The following is a 20,012-nucleotide window of genomic DNA, read 5'->3' as shown; positions in this document are numbered from 1 at the left end:
ATTCACTACCAATAGCAGTGTATTGTTCTTCATCAAAATCTTGAGAGTTTTGAGTATCAGCAGGAGATACATTTGAACAGCAGCACTGAGGAGCTGTAGATGGAAATGTATTCCCTAGGCTCAGGTGGGACATATTAGCTGATATAAATTTTCTATTTAAAGCAATATAGATTGTTTTCTTGAATCAGTTATTGGATCTGAATTAGTCTCTCACTTCTCATTAAAACTAGCCTGCTGTGTTGTATATGGGAAAAACAAGGAAATGATTATCTTTGACATTTTTCATCTTTTTAAAAAATAACTTTTAAAATTAAGGATCAAGAAAAGCTGCCAAAATGTGTTTGCTTCCCATAAATTAATGGTATCTAACAATAAGATCTGATAATGAAAGTCTTAGCATAATTGTAACATTTGCTACATTTAAGTGAAGCAGTTTTTCACTTTAATACTTAATAAATAAAGCAATTATGTATGTATGCTCTACAATCTCCAAGATTTGGAAGACTGGTCTTGACTAGATGGGATACTAGGAGAATCTTATTTTTATCACATACGGTGAACACCTGGGGTCCACTGTGCAGTTAATTTCCAGAAAAGAAGAACCAAAGCTGGAAACATTTCCTTACCTGGAAATTCTTCTCTGTAATCACAGATGTAAGCAGGCTGGTATTATTTGGCAGGGAGAGACTGTACACACAATTTGAGGCATTGTCCTTTGTTTTATTACTTCTAGAGGTAAGTTGAACACAGGTTCTCTGCTTGATCCCTAGTCAATCCCTAGCTGTGAGCCCCCTTTATATACTTAAGGAAAGAATCTACAGAAAGTTAGCCATGACTAAGCATTGAAATAAATGAGATATGGCTAAATTAAGTCTTATTAATTTCAATTGGGCTAACATAGTTTGAATTCTGATTCGTCTCCTGATCAGATCTGTTTATTTAGATTTAAGCCTGCCCCATCCTGAAGGTTTAGGCAGGTGACAAATGCAACAAACAATAAATAAAAATCAGCCTAATAGAATATTTCCCCTAATTCAATGGCATTTTCACCATCCTTTCCCAACTTAATTCTGATTCCCAAATGACACCAAACAGATAGAACACTTCCCAAAGGTGTTGAGGTCTAGACTTTGGTAATGGCACACTGAGAGGGATTTCCATTACTGGTACTTGGAAGAAGGGGTGGCTGCCCCTTTTTTCTGCCCTGTTCTGACACACATAGGAAGAGGTGTTCTCTGTGGGAGATTTCAATGAAACACAAGAGAGGAGGTGCATGATCTCTGAGCTATGTTGGGTCTGGATGCATTATGTAAATAAAACAAAGATAGCCATCAGCCATTGACAGTAGCTTTAACAGTACAATGGGTGGGCTGGGTTTGCACAGTTGTTACCAAGTTAGTAAATTGGGAACCTCTGGTTCCTGTTGAGCGCATGCTCTTTCCTAGTGTGATGTCTGAACTCTCCCATACAAGATTCCCAAGATCCATCCGACATTCTCCCGAGATTCTCAACCCACTTGTAATCTACATTTGAAGTTGGGTGGAGAATCTTGGGAATCTGGCATGGGAATTGGACTTGGGTGGGTTTGGACATATGGCCCCCAGGAGCATGCGCTTGCTGGGAACTGGAGTATCTCGGCTTAATGCGTGGTGTTGTTTGTGTGAACCTGCCCACTGAATGTTCAAGTAATCTGAAGGACCTAGCACTACAGTTCTAAAGGACTGAGGTTCACTCCTCAATTTGCTGACTTTTAGAGCAATCCCCTTGGCTACGGTATGACTTTTCTTGAATTCGTGGTCTGATGATCGAAGTCTTGCAGTGCATCAGATCAAATTGCAATTAGCAGTATGCATCGACATGAATATAGTTCATATGAATAGTTAATTGTGTAGAAAGGTCCCATTGACATCAGAGTGAAATTGCATTGATTGTACTTCAGGCCGATTGATTTCTGCCTAGGTTGCAAGTGCTGAACTTGCATTTTTCAAGTGGTCAATATTATTGATAGCAAGATTAAAGGCTGATTTTGAAGAGGAAATAAACCCATCTGGAGCAACAAATATTTGCATAATTGTTCAATTTATCAAACTTATATAACTTTGATATAACTTTGTTTACTTGTCTATATCTATGTAGAACTTCCAAAACAGAGCAATAGGAACACATGCATATATAATTTATATATTTCCCCAAATCAATAGTACATATGAAATTATTGCTACTATACATCACATTTGTGAATTCTTTTCTTGAAAAGGAGATTTTAACTATTTACAGGTGGCCCTCGTGGGGGTTCAGTTCCAGCCTACAACCACAGATAACAAAACTACAAATATCGAGACATTGAGTCTATGAGAATTGGGGGGTTAGGTTCCGGGAGTCTAAAAAGGGTCCAGAAAAGCAGAAATAATGAAAATAAAGCATAGTACCTTGCTCTTCAGGCCTCCAGCTTGCGAGAAAGCCACCCTGCCAATCCACAAATCCTCCAAATTTTTGAGAATTTCCCCCAAACTTGGAATTTTGTTTTAAAGAGCCACAAAATGGTTTCATGCTGTAAAATAGTGGCCAGAAATGACATCAGAAGTCATTTCCGGGTACCCAGGAACAGCAGATAGGTGAATTTTGCCTGTTTTTAAAAACTGCAGATAATGAGGTTTGGTCTATATTGTCCGACTGCAGATATGTGAAACTGCGGGTGCCAGGACCACAGATAAAGAGGGTATTTGAAACAAACAAACGCTATAACTAACATTCTAATTTTTACAAAGGGTTGGTTCAAAGAACAATGGTTCCTACATGCATTAATGTCTGGGCCGTGGTGAAAATGCACTGGCCTGACATCACTCAAGGACATGCCAATGTGATCTTACATATGAGGGGTGTTCATCACAATCGCTCCTCTATACGCTCCTGTAGGTAGCGCAGCTCTTGTTAAAGCCAGGGCAGGTATGGATGGTAGAGAGAGGCACAACCAGAGCTGCCAGGAATCGGATGTAGCTGTACCTTGTTTGCTGCCCCATGCCTTGTTAGGACAAACTGCTGCTGCTACCTATGCATATGTGTCCTGCAAAGAAAGTACCTGCCTTTTCCAAAGATTTCACTCATGCTTCCAGTTGTATACAATAATGTACAGTGGAGTCCATTGGCTTCATCCTACTTTGTCGTAAGACTGGCCCTAGCTATGCCCAAGCTGTAGTGTATAAAGATAATGCATATTTGTTATATATATGATAACTATGTATTTACCACAGGCACATATGTTAAGAAGCCACTGCTGGAAGTGCACTTCCCAATACATACATGTGCAGTAAAATATAACCGTATGTGATATTCAAAGCAAATAGGAATAATAATAGCAGGAAAGTAGAGTAGGTTTATAGAAATAGTTATTAGCATCCGTGATGATGATAATTAGCTGCTCTCAAATATTGCTTGGCACTGTCATGTATTCTGATATGTCAGGTATTCCCAACCTGTGGTATACCAGATGTTGCTGAACGACAGCTTCCATCATCCCCAGCCACAATAAATTGTAGCTGGGGATGATGGGAGGTATAGTTCAGCAGCATCTGGAGTGCCAGAAGTTGTGAACCCTGCAATATGTCATGGATTCATCTCTCCACTGTTCAAGCAGTAAATAATAAGCTTACTAGAGTGAGTCCTATTCAAATTCATTGGTAGTTCTTTAGAGTAGCTCTTAAGTTGTATTACTGAGTGACTAGTCTGGATTTCAGTCAGCATCTTTTTAGCCGGTTCTTTCCACCATTTCCCACCACTCAACATAGTTCAGTGACATACTATGCCAGCTGGAATAATTGTGGGAGTAAAAAATGGTGGATGCAAAGTGTACACTGGCTAAATGACATTATTTATTTGTGTTCTGCTAATGGCGCAGCAGGGAAATGACTTCCAGAGGTTGCCGATTCAAATCCCTGCTGGTATGTTTCCCAGACTATGGGAAACAACTAATATTGGGCAGCAGCGATATAGGAAGATGCTGAAAGACATCATCTCATACTGCGCAGATGATGGCAATAGTAAACCCTTCCTATATTCTTGATTGATTAAGTGTCGTCAAGTTGGTGTCGACTCTTAGCGACCACATAGATAGATTCTTTCCAGGATGAGCGGTCTTCAGCTTGGCCTTTAAGATCTCTCAGTGGTGCATTCATTGCTGTCATAATCAAGTCCATCCACCTTGCTGCGGGTCATCCTCTTCTTCTCTTCCCTTCAACTTTCCCCAGCATTATAGACTTATCAAGGGAGCTGGGTCTTCGCATGATGTGTCCAAAGTATGATAGTTTGAGCCTGGTCATTTGTGCCTCGAGTGAAAATTCTGGATTGATTTGTTCTATGATCCATTTGTTTGTTTTCCTGGCTGTCCATGGTATCCTCAAAAGTCTTCTCCAGCACCAAAGTTCAAAAATATCAATGCCTATATTCTACCAAAGAAAAACCACAGTGCTCTGTGGTTGCCAGGAGTTGACATTGACTTGACAGTACACTTTACTTTATAATGACTAATAAAACAAACCTTCTTTGTTGCTTTAATGTGGGTTGAGTCCATGGAAGTTTATGCCACAATATATCCTCAAACAGGGGTGTAGCAAGGTTTTGCCCTGGGGCAAAAAATGAAGATGAGCCCATCTTTTTAATTTAATTTTTAATTTGGTATATTTCTATACTGCCCCAAACTTATGTGTCTGGGCATGGACAACAAAAACAGATTAAAACGAAACTTTAAAAGCTTAAAACAAATCCACATTAAAAATTTAGTTAAAAGCTTGGGTGAAGAAGTATGTTTTCAGTTTCTTAAAAACTGTCAGAGATGGGGAGGCTCTTACTTCAGACAGGCCTTCCTGGATGATCCCAATAGGTGGAGGGCTCATAATGAGAAAGACGTTCTCTTAAATACCCCGGACCTAAGCTGCTTACGGCTCTATAGGTTATAAAGAACACTTTGGATTTTTCCTGGAAGGAAACATTGGTAGCCAGTGTAGTTCTTTTAATAGAAGTGTAAAATGCTTTCTTTAAGATGACACAGAGACCATCCTGTCTGCCACATTTTATACCAATTGCATTTTCCAGCCTGTGTCCAAAGTCAGTCCCATGTAGAGCACATTGCAGTAGTTGAGTCTAGAGGTTACGAGCATATGTATTACTGTTTAAAGGTCGTTTATCTGCAGATAAATCTTCTTCAGAGAGGCATGAGAGGGAGAGAGAGCAAGCTGTGATCCAGCTGGCAGGGCCCCCTCCCTCAGGGCCCAGGGATATTTGTCCCCCCTTGTTCGATTATGGCCATGCCAGTCTTTAAGATAACACAAGCCTCTTTGTACTCCTTTGTACCCTTAAAAAACCAAAACAAAACAACAACTAGTAAGTCACCTTTGAAATTGTAATAACTAGGTCTCAGATCAAGATGTAATTGAGACTTAGTAATGGAATTGCAATTAAACTATTTCCTTGTTATTAGTTCCATTAGCAAAGCTGCATTAAAAATATTGCTGGATCATCTGCAAGACAAAATAGAGGATTGTCTATTGAGATTACTTTTTGTTCTTTTTGAGCAGACTGTAGAGATTGAGCTTGGCTGTCTAATTTTAACTGTATATTTAACTGAATGGCCATAGAAATTCTTGCATGTACACACACATCTTTCATTGTGCTGATGGCTGATCAGAAGTCTCAAACAATTTGCTTTTGCTGTAATTGTTAACTAATGTTGTTGATTTAGCTGTTTTGTTGAGTTTGATTTTAAAACTTATTGCTGGTTACTGTTTTTATGACTATATATCCCTGCTAATGACTATGTACCCTGCTTTTTTATGATTTAATGCCCCTGCTAACTGAGCAAAGGCAATCTTTTAAAGTGATGATTCTCTTATATTTCACAGGGGGAGAGCAACTGGCCCTCTCCAACCCCAGCACAGCATCCCTCCCTCCAGCGGCTGTTGCTGTTGTCTACCTTAAGTTGGGGTCAGGGTACCATCGTATTTATGTATTATTTATTTTTCTATGTAAACCGCTTTGAGAACTTTCGTTGAAGAGCAGTATATAAATAGTCGTAGTAGTATATAGTGCCTTGTGTGGACTTTGTTTTAGTAAGACGGAGTAGAAAGTATTCTAGAAGAAGCTTTACAAATAATAAATAGTACCCATATAAACAGAAATCCCATCAGTATTTACTATATTGTTAAAAACAATTTTAACCAAAATGTCAAAATCCTTGCTGTTTGTGTGAATGGGCGCAGCAAGAGCGACATACAAAGAGCGGTATTCTATTCTTACTTAGACCTCATCTGTGTTTTATGATGGTGTAGGCAAGCGCGGCGATCACTTTGCTTTTTCGTTTTTACGATCGATCCAGCTATTTTGAGATGAAGCAGCTTAGGAACACCTCTTTGACACAGAATAGGACAGGCTATTTCACAGAAAATGAACACACATCAGAAAATACATGCCCTCAGCAGTACGTAATACGAGGGTAAGGCGGGCGATCAGGCTGTGATCCTTGTTGCGAAAGTGGGAAGGCTACAAAAGCAAAACGCATTTTTCGTATTTTCGAATTCATGAAATGTTACAAAGTATGGGCATATCAAGGGCGCTGGCGTCACTGTGTCTCTGCGCATGCGTCCCTCGGAACGTGCCTATCTCGTTTTTGGTAGCTCTATGGTCTCGATTCCGGGAGGCTGGCGCATGCGTAGAAGAGGGAGCGTACTTGCTGTCCAAAGTCCGATGGTGGGTGGGTTCTGGTTCTCTCTTCACTCAGGTCGCGCCGCTTGGGCGATGGGCTGAGGAGGGGGAAGGGGTCGCCGACGGAGCGGAGGCGGGGGCCCCTGCCGAGGATGGAGAGAGCCATGGAGCAGCTCAACCGGCTCACCAGGTCCCTGCGTCGTGCCCGCACCGTCGAGCTGCCCGAAGGTGAGCAGAGAAGGAAGCGGGCAGCAGCTCTGGTCGGGGAGCTGTTCGGTGGGCTTGTCAGAGGAGATGCCCGATGGTGGGGCCAGTGGGTGGGCAGGGCCAAGGTCGGGGGACAGAGAAGAGCCCAATAAGGCAAGCTCTCTTGGAGGCTGGGCGGGGCTGGCAGGTAGGGAGAAGGCTAAGGCCAGGGTGGTGGGGAGGCCAAGGGGTAGAGCAGCACTTCATGTCCTTGCAAGTAAGGAACATTTCCCTAAGTGTAGGAGGAGCTTGCATAGAGACTGCTCTGAGGTCTGGTACCCCTTTCTTCTGATCCCAGAGGCGGAGGGATTTGGGATGAGTCGTAAGAGAAATGCACACTACGTGAGATCAGATCCAGAGGTTTCCTACTTGAGTATGTATTACACCGCTCTGGGCTCCTTGGAGGAAGAGAGGGATATAAAATATCAATAAACGAGTCTTGGAATTAAAAATGGGGTTCTTATCTGGGAGGTGCTCTCTGGCAGAGTATAAGCCTCGAGCAGAGTTAACCGTGTGTGTATTAAGCTGAATGAGGTTGAAGGTAGCTGAAAACCAGAGTGAGGATATATTTTACCAGGTACCTCTTAGAGTGATAGGGGAAGGTTGGCCCCAAGCATTTTAGATTTGGAACTTCTTTTCAGTGCCAAGGGGCCCAAGGATGTGGGAAGCAGGACCCCCAGTATAGTGGTCGTAGAGCACATGATTGGCATGCAAGAAGTCACATGTTTCGTGCTTGAGAGTCTGGAGATTTGCTGCTGGCCAGAGCAGACAAGTCTGGGCTTGGCTAGGCAGAACAGTCGTCTGTGTCAGTATAATTCTGCATTGAATTCATATGGAGTAATAAAAAGGTGTCTTGAGGATGTGCAGTGTCATTCATCTGGGATTAGGAGAAAGGGCTGCTTGCTCAGGGTTATAATGGCCAGGAAGGATTGATCCCTAGCATCACTCTCATTTGGAAATTGAGAACTATCCCCCCCTTATAATAAAATAGGAGTTGGAAGTGAAGTTGTATAGGTTTCTTCTCGCAAGACATCTATATTCAGTAATGTGACAGTCAACTAAAGTGAAAGTGTGTTTAAAACTTTATTCTTTGGGGAGATGGAAGCTTCTGTAAATCTCTTGGGAAAGGCAGTTGTTGCTTAGGAAATAGATATATGAATACAAAAGATACGGTGCTGGCTTTATGCCTTGCATCATTAACATGTCCAAGCGTGCTTGCCCAGTTGTGTGACCAGTGGAGGAAGTGTGTATATAGTAACTACATGCTGCACTTCCTTGAGGTATGACAGCTCAGAAATGAAATGCCATGCCACATCTTAAGAAAGGAAGTTCCAGTTCTGAATTTCTAGGGGTTTTTCTCATTTGCACTGAGGGTGCACATGTGTTTATACACACGTTTGGTATAGATATAATGTCATACAATGAATAGGGCATATAGTAGGGGGTTAATTGCTGCCTTCCCATCACTCCTTTTTTGAAGGGACTGGTTTTAAAAGAAAAGTGAATTAAGGGTTTGCTGTTTTTTGTATATCTGATCATCAGATTGTTTTGCCTTTTTATTTTTAAATAAAGAATGGGTGTGCTGCTGAGGTGCTTTTGAATTGTTCTATAGAGAGTATATATTTATTTAAAACACTAGTTTGGTGTCCTTCACTTTAACAAACACTTTGGGTAGCTCTTGAAAACGTGAAATAAATCTCAAAAACAAAAATATAAACTTAATTGAGCAGAAACATTAAAACAGTTCAGAGCAATACAAACCAACTTAATTAATTAACTGAAGCTCACCAGATTAAAACCAATTTTTGTGACATGGAGAAAAGCCTGGACAAATAAAAAGGTCTTGCCTGCTACAAAAAGACATCAGATTTGGTGCTAGGTGAGACTCCCTTGGGAGAGTTTTCCATACGTGGGGTGCCACAACTGAAGCAGTCCTTTCTTTTCTCAGCGTCACCTAGCTTCAGAGGGCAAGGGAACTTGTAGGTGATCCTCTGATGAGGAATATAACATTTGGGCAAACTCATGTGGAAGAAAAATTCTTTGTGGTTTATTACCTTTATTGCCCTCCACTTACTGGAACTTCTTAAATTTCCTTTCACATCCCCATCTTCCCCAGTTTCTGTTTGTTTTTAAACCTGGAAAAGAAAAACCGAAAGGGGAAAAACACACATTTCCGAGGAAATTTTTTACTGCGCTTATAGATACTGAGATTATTTCCAAGATGCTACATTGATTAGTGACTAACTAATCAATTAAAAAGCAAGCTAACACTGCACAATAATGTGTGGGACTGATTTAAAACACCCTGTTCAGGTGTTATGTAAAGTGGGGATGTTTTCCTTGCATATTGGTACCTCAGGAGCACACTTGTATTTGTGGTGGAGAGATTCTTTCTATGATCAGAACATTGGGGTGCCCCAGCGTTTTGTCTGTGGATAAATAGCCCTGCAGGGCGGCAGCGTACCTCCTTGCCACGCCGTTGTTTTACTGACCGGAAGTGCCATGGTGTGTGTGTCGTGGGTGCACACGTACACGCATGATGTGCACCTGCCCGCAATGTGTGCATACGTGCATGACACTTCTGGTCACTTCTTTTCAGGAAAACAGTGGGGCGGCAAGGCGGTATGCTGCCACCCCACTGGGCTATTTATCCAAAGAGCACCGGAGGGGGAAGCATGGAGGGGTGGTGGTGTAAGTGCACCCTCCCCCATCCTTAAAGCCACCTCACCATCGGCTCAAAGTGAGCCTGTTCCATGTGCATCCCTAGTGTGGAGAACAGAGGGCAGTATCACTCAGTGCGTGTCATGACACTGTTGGGGCATCCAAGCATGTTGTTGTTGTTGTTGTTGTTATTTCGATTTCTATACCGCCCTTCCAAAAATAGCTCAGGGCGGTTTACAAAGAGAAATAATAAATAAATAAGATGGCTCCCTGTCCCCAAAGGGCTCACATTCTAAAACGAAACATAAGATAGACACCAGCAACAGTCATTGGAAGTACTGTGCTGGGGGTGGATAGGGCCAGTTACTCTCACCCTGCTAAATAAAGAGAATCACCATGGTAAAAGGTGCCTCTTTGCCCAGTTAGCAGTTAGCACTGTTCCCAATGATGTATGGAGGTACAGAATTCCCACTCTGCATAAGCGCCTGAATGGGGCTTGTGTCAGTGCCATTTTGTTGAGCTAAGTGCAGCAAAGGGCAACATTAATTTTCACTGTCCTTCCATTAATCTTCTCTCTCTCTCTCTCTCTCTCTCTCTTAGCTTGTAGTTAAAAAACAAACAAACTCTGCACCCAAAATTGCACCCAAGTCCAGAATTGGGAACAGCAGTCAGGACATAGTTATGAATCAGCTTATTTGAAGAATTTGCCAGAACTGTTGGTACAAGGAGTTCCATTGATCTTAAAAATGAAAGTTTGGAGTCCTCCACACACATACTAAATATTCAAATTATTTTAGTTGATGCCAATTGATCCTTTCAGTCACTGGCAACAGGCAGTCAACAGTTGTTGCTTGTAGACTGTTGTACACCAACTTTTTAGAGTGGTGTTTAGAACATTAGGATATGTTTATGCCTCATGCTGTGTTATAACTATGACTTAATTTCTACACAGATAATGAAACTGCTGTCTACACTTTAATGCCAATGGTGATGGCTGACCAGCACAGGTGAGTCTTCATATTTAAACATGCAAGGAAAAAAAAACCTTCTATTTATCTGAAGTACCACTAACTTTAGTATATTATTGTGACGTACAACATTCATTTAGTAATGTGTTTTTGTATGATCTGTAAGCTACTGTTGATTGCTATGAAAAACCAATTTCATTTTAATAATATGTTTTTAGGGCTCATGGTGACAGAAAGCATCCTGAAAATGTAATGGACGTTGAATGTCTCTTGTTCCTCATCCAAAAAGTGATTGCAAGTGTATTTAGGCCAACAGAAAGAAACAAACATGCTGAGCAATCCTGTAATGATTTTAAATGTGGTTTCCCCTGAAGGAGATAAATTGCTGTTTGGATTGCTTAACTGGCAAGTAGTGCACAACTGTATAGGTCATCCACAGTTACCTAGCATAGGATGTCACTTCAAACTAGAGTAGGATATAATTTTCTTAAAGTAATAAAACTTTCCTGAGAAAGGTGGGGGAAACTGATAAACTGATGCCTCTTGTAGGACTGAATGTTTTGGGATAGAATTTTAATATTCCAGTGTTTAATTAGTAATGCCCATTACAGTGAGATGGAATTTTTTTTTACAAAGGTAATCTACGTAATTTACAACAGCATAATTGTATGTATTTAAGATGAGATACACACTGATCTTAAATGTATTGCATGCAGACATGTAATGAACATAAAATACATTGAAGTTAGTGGAGCTGTAATTCAGTTTTAAGCACACTACTTGCAAGTATTTGCACTGAAACTGTTTGTATTCAACTGTGTTTCTTAGGTTAAAGTGGGAGGTAGGTTGGACTTGCTGTTTTCTTCTGGAGAGTGGTGTGACAAAGCAGGTGCCTAATGACTATAAAAAGTAGTTGGAAAAATACAGCTTTATTGCTAATTGTAAATTTATATTTCAGGTCTGTTTCAGAGCTGCTATCAAATTCAAAGTTTGATGTCAATTATGCATTTGGACGTGTAAAGAGGAGCTTGCTTCATATTGCAGCTAAGTAAGACAACCTTTAGAAACCTAGAAAATATGGGAAAGAGAGCTTTTGTTTGTTTTTCTGGATTGTTGTTGCAAATGCTTCAGTTTTTAATGTTTTGCCTTATCAATCTTCAATGGTTCATATTTTAATTGTAGCAGTGTTTATATTGTTTAACAAAATAACTTGATTAAGTAAGTGTTAACTCGCTCAACTTGTACAGCTCTGTATTTTGCGAAATGCTAACAAGAAGTAGAGAGTAACTAAAATGTTATTAAAAATAAAGTTATGAAATCCCCTGTTACAAGTTACAAAGATTATCTTGACTGCTTACATGTTAAAAAGAGAAGATGATTGGGATTATAGTTTTCAATATTAGTTTCTATGATATTAGTTTTCAGTTATAGTTTTCGATTATTATTGAGCTATAATTTGTTGTCAACTTTTATAGAAATTATAACTGTTCGGGTTTCTTTGACTTTCTGTTGATCTTTCCAAATTTTTCCTCAGCTGTGGATCAGTTGAATGTCTAGTTTTGTTGTTAAAGAAAGGAGCAAATCCCAACTATCAAGATATTTCAGGATGTACACCACTTCATTTGGCTGCTAGAAATGGGTAAGTGGTGTACTTGTTGTGTGCAGTATCTCACTACTGCACTATAAATTGAGCAATCTACAGCATAACTATTGCTATTGTAATTCATTGGGGCTTGTTGAAGCCTTATACAAGCTCTGTTAAAATGGATGGACTCTGCGCACCAGAAATTCTTTGTAGATTGCTCGACAAATAGAAAAGTGTTTTTGGGTTAGAACATTTTTTTTTCATCTTCTGAATGTGAATTATATAAATATGTCCAAAGCTGAAGATATTACAGACTATTCTTTATCTTGGAGACTAGAAGTACACGGATTTAACTCTTATTCAAATTGAGATAAAGATGGTTCTGGTCTCTCTTACAAAGGACTAGATTAAAATTGCTCCATTGAAGAATGACAATATGGTACATGAAATGCATTTGGAAGTAAATTATCTTCTCAGCGGCTTGAAATCACCTCCCTCCTTGTTCCTAACAAATGGGTATTTGTTACCTTCTTTTCTTCCCTCATTATGCATCAAAAAGGCAAACTAATAGAAAGAGCTTCTTGGATGTTTTAGTTTGATCAAATTGCAGTGTTAAGACAAGTGTTTTCTACCTAGAATCTCATTCTAGGACTCCTCTTTTTAAATTGGCACAAGTTGAAAAAATCTTCTATGATGGTTTATGAACAGCTTATAACAGATATGAACAGAATTGCAGCTGAAGCCTATGTAATGTGCATACATATAGTCCTGGACATTTCTTAGTCTCATTAAACTTTCTTCCAAAATTCAGTTTGTTTCTGATAACCATGCCTAGATCAGTCTGTTGGTAGCCTCAGTTAAAAGGTAAATGGAGTGAATGAGGAGAAACAATGTAAAGCATAGTTTGAGAATTGTCGTGAATGAACAGATTTGTCGAAGGAGAAAATAAATGACTGTCATACTCCAGTTCTACTAGAAGCTGTTGTTACCAAGCAACAGGTCCAGATGCTGCCTGGTATGAATTAGAAGCACTTCACAGAAGCTGGTGTGTCTGCATCAACACACTGTACATTAGGGATGTACACAAATTGGTTCAGTGGTGCTTTCCAGATTGCCAAACCAGTTCGGTGGTCCAGAGTTTGGGCCGGTCTGGCAGCGGGAGTGTGTGTGTTACCTTTTCAAGAGCAGAGCGGGTGCTCACCCACCACTGTGTCTCTCCCCCACTGGCGCTGTCTCAAAAACCACTGGCGTGGGGCAGCAGCCTACCTCCTTACTGCCCCGTTCAGGGTCAGACCAGAAGTGGCACTGGCAGTGGTGGAGGGCAGCAAGGAGGTTGGCTGCTGACCGCCAGCAGTTTTTGAGACAGCACCGGTGGGGGAAAATGCAGTGGGGGGTGAGCACCCTCCCTGCTCCATAAAATTCACCCCACCCTGTCGCCAAACCAGCAGAGCGCTGGTTTGTGCACATCCTACTGTACATGTATGTATTTTAGTATCTGTCCAGTTTTCTGTAAAAGTTCTTTGAGAGAGGGACCTGTTAGTAAAGGTCATTCATGGGACCAGGTGCTCTATCAATTCAATTCAGGCATATGTTCTGGACTTGGGAGCTTGGAAGATACACAGATATCTCTCTACCTGGAACAGCATTCCTGTTAATTTACATAGAGCTGGTCTTGTTCTTCCATATGTGTGCAAGAAGTAAGTGTACATTTGAACATGCATGGATTTCTGGGCTGAAATATAAGCATATCTTAGGGCTGTTTTAAATGTATAGTGCCTAGAGTAGAATTTAGGATCCTGAAGACAATGGCTTATGTACTGCGGAGTGGGCTGCTGGACCACCACCTATGTCCCTGCGCATCTGTGCTGCCCATTATTTCCGAGAGCTGTGTTGCACAACTCCATGCACAGAGTCCGTACTGCCAAGTGCTGCTGCCCTATGGCACAGCCTCCTTACAACTGTTTATGTGCGTGGTGGTGCTCAAGCTGTCCATGTCCCTTTGCTCAGTATAAAGCCTTTGCTTTTATTTATTTTTTATTTAAAAAGATAGCAACTTGTTTGTGAGTTGCTTTTGAAAGAAGCTTGCAAGTATGTAATGCAGGCCTTGACAAATTTTCTTTGGATCTCAGCCCCAAAATTTAGGAACCTGACAGTGGCAACTTGACAAACTACCAGAAAAAGCGAAGGACATTGTGGAAAGGGAGGGTAAATGGACTTCTCTTTGTCCTCTTTACAAGTAACACATATAGAACAACAACAGGGCTGTTGGGCCAAATAAATATTTTATTAAATAACTATATCTGAATATCCTAGTCTAGGCACCACGGTTAAATTTCTAGGAACTTTGGTTCCCAGGTGCCTGGGATTTGTCAAGCCCTGATGTAGTGGTTGAAATATTAAGTCTGATTCTAGTCATCAAAATGGTAGAGGTGCAACCATACATTCCTCCCTCCGTCACAACTATAATGTAATGTTTGAGGCACATATTGCATAAGAGAACCATATGTGCAAGCCTGATTTATACATCCTCCTCCTCCTTCCTGCTGCCATTTTTTGAGGGCAAGGAATCATTCTATAGACCTTATGTAGGGCACCCCACTTTGCATGGTATGTTGTGTGTGCAGTGGAGTGACACTTGCCTGTTCCACTACACAATGCATCTCCAGCTCAGTAGGCATATGAGCCAGGCCTTAAAAGCCAAACGGAAAACTGAGGAAATCCTGTTTTATTGGGGTTGTTGATGATATTTAATATATTTTCTCTACAGTCAGAAGAAATGTATGAGCAAGCTACTGGAATATAGCGCTGATGTCAACATTTGTAATAACGAGGGCCTTACAGCAGTAAGTCCTTGTTCCTATTGCCTTCCAATTAAATATTAAAATATTATTATTTCCTGCCTTTTGAATACCCATAAACTTGCACTGCCTGACCTTTTTTTCAATAGTTAAAACATGAAGTAGGTTTGACTTACAGTCTTTATTTAACAGAGGACACACATAAAACACAGTCTGATGTATTCTGGAAACTGTAAGATTGGCTGGTGATATTGAATTGCTATTTAACCTGTTTGTTTGTTTGTTTGTTATTTCTGTGTACATCGCCCTGAGCCATTTTTGGAAGGGCGGTATAGAAATCGAATAAATAATAATCCCAAATTTTTGTATACTGCCATTTTTGGAAGGGTGGTATAGAAATTGAATAAAAACAAACAATGGCTTCTGCCCTAAGCATTTGATCTGACATGTAAGATGATGTGCAGTTATGTGTTGGTGAGCAGTTATGCCCCATCCCAAGCAAACATTTGTAGGTGCAGCAAGTCTGGGATTAAGAAATATCATTTACTAAAAACAAAATAGAATTGTTCCTTCTTCCAGTCTGTGTTCTACCTCATATAAAGCAAGACAAATATGAAGTATTAATAGTGGTGCTGTCAGTATTTTCCCTTATTGAACAGTGGGCTACTATTTAAAATGGAGTTTGGGAATGTCGTGGTAGATCTGTGAACATTGTGACTGATGTACATTGGGGGCAAAAATCGTTGCCACACATGCTCTGAGTCTGAACTGGCAGGGACTAACCATGCTTGGTGTTTTGGATAGCTCAGTGAAAATAACAACTTGGTGTGCAAAGCAGTGGTAATCGCAAATTGTATGTGTGTTCTTAGGAAAGAAATTGAAAATAAATGGGTGGTAACATAATGACCTTATGTAGATGATCATCTAAACCAGTCCTGCTCAACTTCTGCCCTCCTGAAGATGTTGGCCTACAACTCCCATAATCTCTGGCTATTGACCACTGTGGCTGCCGATTATGGAAGTTGTAGTCCAAAAGCAACAGGGGGCCCAAAATTGAGCAGGCCTGATCTAAACAATGGTTGATGGTTTGCATTATCACTGTAGATTGCGAATGATACACAGTGAGCCTTGGACTGGCACCCTCCATCTTTCTCTTCAGGATGAGTGAAAACGTCTGCTTTCTTTAAAAAAAATAAATGAAATCGGTTTCCTGTTAGACACATTCTGAGAACTGTAATTCCGCCAAACGTCTTCTCCCATTATACAAAAATTTGGATTACCTAAATAAATGATTGGCAATAGATTCAGCACAAAGAAAATAAAATCCTTTTTTCTTCACTTGACACACAACTAATATATAGAATTAGCTACCACATAAAGTGGTTCTGGCCACCAGTTTAAATGGCTTTAAAAGGGGATTAGATACATTTATGGGCGATAAATTTATTGGTGACTACTAGCTAGGATATCTCCAGATTCAGAGGATGTATGCTCTTGAATGCCATTTGGTGGGGAAGAACTAGCAACTTCATGCTCTGCTTGTGGGTGTCAACATTTGGCTAGTCATGGTGGAAAACAAGATTTTGGACTAGATAGCTCCAGTCGAACTCCGTTTATGTTGTTCACATAGGCAAATGCTGTTATCATTTTGCACTACGGCTTTCAGACTTTGGGTGCAATCAAACATTTGAATTCTCATGTTTCCTTATAATGAGGGAAATTTGCTGCATGAGTATAGCGTTTTCATCATAGTGTCTATGGAACAGTGTATTTTGTGTAGAAGAGTATGGTGAAACCTCTACATATACAAAGCACTGAAATGTGTTGGAGTCTGGGTATTAGCTCCTGTTTTTGTCTGTCTGTCTGTCTATTTCATTTATATCCTGCTCTTTGTCCAAGGAGCCTAGAGCAGTGTACAAGGTTATGTATGTTCTCACAACAACCCTGTGAGGTAGGTTAGTTTGAGAGATATGTGACTGGCCCAGTCACCCAGTAAGTTCCATGGCTGGGGATTTGAACTCAGGTCTCCCCCGGTCCTAGTCCAAAACTCTAACCACTGCACCACACTTGTTCTCCCACTGCACCACACATCTTACTAAAGGAAGTGCTCTTTGCCTTGTGCAGACTTTTGTGGGCTTCTCCTTAATAGGAACATAGGAAACATAGTAAACTGCCATATACTGAGTCAGACCATTGGTCTATCTAGCTCAGTATTGTCTTCACAGACTAGCAGCGGCTTCTCCAAGGTTGCAGGCAGGAATCTCCCTCAGCCCTATCTTGGAGATGCCAGGGAGGGAACTTCCTGCACTCTTAGAACCTTCAAGTTATCGAAGAGTGTCTGTGTGCTCAATTTTGGGCACATTAAGCCAGTCGTTGACACTTAAATGGCTTTGATAGGTCTGCAAGCAAAGTTAAAAACAATCTTTGCCCTTTGCCTTACACTGACTTTATGAGTTTATGTTTATAGTTGCTGCTTGCTGAAAGTGTTTGTTTCTTTTTTCCAGATCCATTGGCTTGCTGTTAATGGGCGGACAGAATTGCTTCATGATCTCGTACAACATGTTAGTAATGTAGATGTTGAAGATGCAATGGGGCAGACAGCACTTCATGTGGCTTGCCAGAATGGCCACAAGACGGTAGGTAAATGAACCTGGCTGACTATGATTATGGATACAAAGGCTTTGATAGACTTAAAATTGTGTCACAAACTGCATAAAGTAGCCCATTAAATGAAAGCATAGTAACATCAAGAACTTCGGTTTATTATTGAATCTCAGCTGGTCATACACTCAAAACAATTGCTTTTCTGTGTGAATGATGGATCCTGTAGTACTTCTTAGAAAGGGTTTAGTGGTGTAGTTTTTTCTGTAGTAGTCTAACAAGTAGGGATGTGCATGGAAACCTTCAGCGCCGGCGGGGTAGCGCTTTAAGGGTGGGGGAGGGTGTACTCATCCCTCCCGCCGCATTTCCTCCGCCAGCGCGTTGTTTTTTGTAAGCCCCTCGGGGCGGCAGCGTTCCTCCCTGCTGCCCCGTCTTCCCCGTCAGCTGGAAGTGGCCAGAAGTCGCGAGTGCTCCTGGTGTGTGTGTGTGTGCTTGCGCCTTTCTGCCGTGTGCGCGCGCAATCGTGACTTCTGGCCACTTCCGGCCGACGGGGAAGACGGGGTGGCAGGGAGGAACGCTGCCGCCCTGAGGGGCTTACAAAAAACAACGCGCCGGCGGGGGAAATGCGGCGGGAGGGATGAGTACACCCTCCCTCGCCCTTAAAGCACTACCCCTGCTGGCGCTGAAATGCCCCCAGTGCCGAAACGTTTTGGAGGCCTTCATAATGGCCTCTGAAACGTTTCGGGCACATCCCTACTAACAAGCTGCTTAGGGGAATGTCCATCTTTCTGCGATGGTCTTTCATGCATGCTTTTATAAATGTTTGTGAAGAGGCTAATCTTTGATGTTATCAGTAGGGCTGTGTTTCGGAACATCTGAAGCCAAATGATGCACATCGTTGCTTCAGAGCTTCATGGAGGCAGCCGTTCCCAGCATGTCTGTCTTTGCTCAGTAATCCATGCTTCCATTATGGGAGGACCTCCTTACTGGGAAGCAGAGCCCCATACTACCCTAGCAACATCTGGGAAGGTGTACAAAAACATTGTTTTTGTTTCTATGTAAACTGCTTTGAGAACTCTTATTGAAAAGTGAAGTATAAATATTCTTTGTAGTTGTAGTAGTCTGCTTGATGAAGATGGCATGAAGAAATAGATTTGGGTGTCATACTAATAAGATTCTGCATCAAACTAGGGATGTGCACTAAACCGGTTTGCTGGCTTGGTTCGAATCCAGACTGGATTTGACTGGTTCATTTTTGCTCCCTCCACACTGGGACCCCGTTTGGTTTGAATTAGAACTGGTTCAGGCCTGGTTCAGAGCCCTACTGGCAAAGGAGAATCCAGCGAGGATTGCCCTTACTGATAAAGAAGCAGCGGGAGCGGGAGGCTTCAAAAAGTGTTTTAAAAATTAACGGAAATTACTCATTAAGCATGCTGGTGGCTGGGCTGGGGTTGCGGCGGTGGCTCCCTTGACCCCCCGCCAGTATCTAGGGCTGGCTTGGGCCTCTCTTGACCGTTTTGGGCCTCTGCATGTGCGTGGAGGCTACTTCTTTGATTTCCATGTATGTGTACTGGCCACTCCCAGCCCACACAGAATTATGGTATTGGAAGTAGGTGTGTTCACAAAACTGGCTGGCCCGGTTTGGTTTTGCCCCCCCATCGAAATCCCCTGGTTCGATTTGGTTAGGGGGGTGGGTTTCGCGAGCCTTTTTACAATAATAATAATAAATTTAGTACTTATCTCCTCTGAGGGTGTTTCTCTGAGGCCGTGGAGAGGGGTCTACAGAGGTCCCCCCTCCCCCCACTGGTCTCCATTTGGGCAAAAATGGCCCAGTTTGGGCATTCTTTATCCTGTTCCAGACCTTCACCCCTCACGGTGAGTACTAAAAATAAATATTTTTTTTAAGTGTAAAAAGGCTTGCGAACCTCCTGAATGGCTGGGGGGGGGGGTTCAATCTGGGATCAAGCCTAACCGAGGGTGGTTCGGCTCAACCCTGAACCTTTGAACCAAACTGGTTCGATGTCGAACTGGTTTGCACATCTCTAATCAGAAGGGGTACCATGATCGAAGGTATTGAAAGTCTCTCAGAGTTCCTAAAGGATCAACAGAGTTACACTCTCTTTGTTGGTTCCTAATTGGAGATCATCCATCAGGCCCATAGCCCAACTAAAAGCTGGTTTGAAATGGGTCCAGATAATTTTTCTTCTCCAAGATTGCATGGAACTGGGAAGCCACCCTCCTAATCACCTTGCTTCATCATGGGAGGTTAGAGACTGGTCTTACCAAAGTCTTAGGGATCCTTGAATGCAGACTTCTTCGAAAGTGGTCTAATAATTGCCTCCTGAAAACAAGGAGGCATCTTGCCCTCCCTCAGAGAAGCATTTATAATATTAACTATACCCTTCTGGATAACCACCTTGCCAGGTGATATAAGCCATTTTGGTGAAGGGCTTAAAAGAA

General features: G+C 41.6%; 1 protein-coding gene across 11 annotated transcripts in view; it reads left to right on the top strand.

The window, feature by feature from the left end:
• Positions 1-6,697: 6,697 nt before the first annotated feature.
• The window catches only part of HACE1 (HECT domain and ankyrin repeat containing E3 ubiquitin protein ligase 1), a 66,965-nt gene continuing 53,650 nt past the window's right edge, over positions 6,698-20,012 (top strand). For all 11 annotated transcript variants that reach the window (XM_053257197.1, XM_053255641.1, XM_053253923.1 and 8 more), the window contains exons 1-6: positions 6,698-6,921; positions 10,553-10,607; positions 11,527-11,616; positions 12,103-12,207; positions 14,921-14,996; positions 17,456-17,587. In XM_053257197.1, the coding sequence (XP_053113172.1) occupies positions 6,846-6,921; positions 10,553-10,607; positions 11,527-11,616; positions 12,103-12,207; positions 14,921-14,996; positions 17,456-17,587 (534 nt within the window). In that variant the 5' untranslated portion in view covers positions 6,698-6,845. The remainder of the gene's footprint in view (positions 6,922-10,552; positions 10,608-11,526; positions 11,617-12,102; positions 12,208-14,920; positions 14,997-17,455; positions 17,588-20,012) is intronic.

This window comes from Hemicordylus capensis, chromosome 1, assembly GCF_027244095.1.
Source record: "Hemicordylus capensis ecotype Gifberg chromosome 1, rHemCap1.1.pri, whole genome shotgun sequence".
NCBI classification, from domain to species: domain Eukaryota; kingdom Metazoa; phylum Chordata; class Lepidosauria; order Squamata; family Cordylidae; genus Hemicordylus; species Hemicordylus capensis.
The sequence above is the reverse complement of the archived record's forward strand: the minus strand, read 5'-3'. Positions and strand labels throughout refer to the sequence as shown.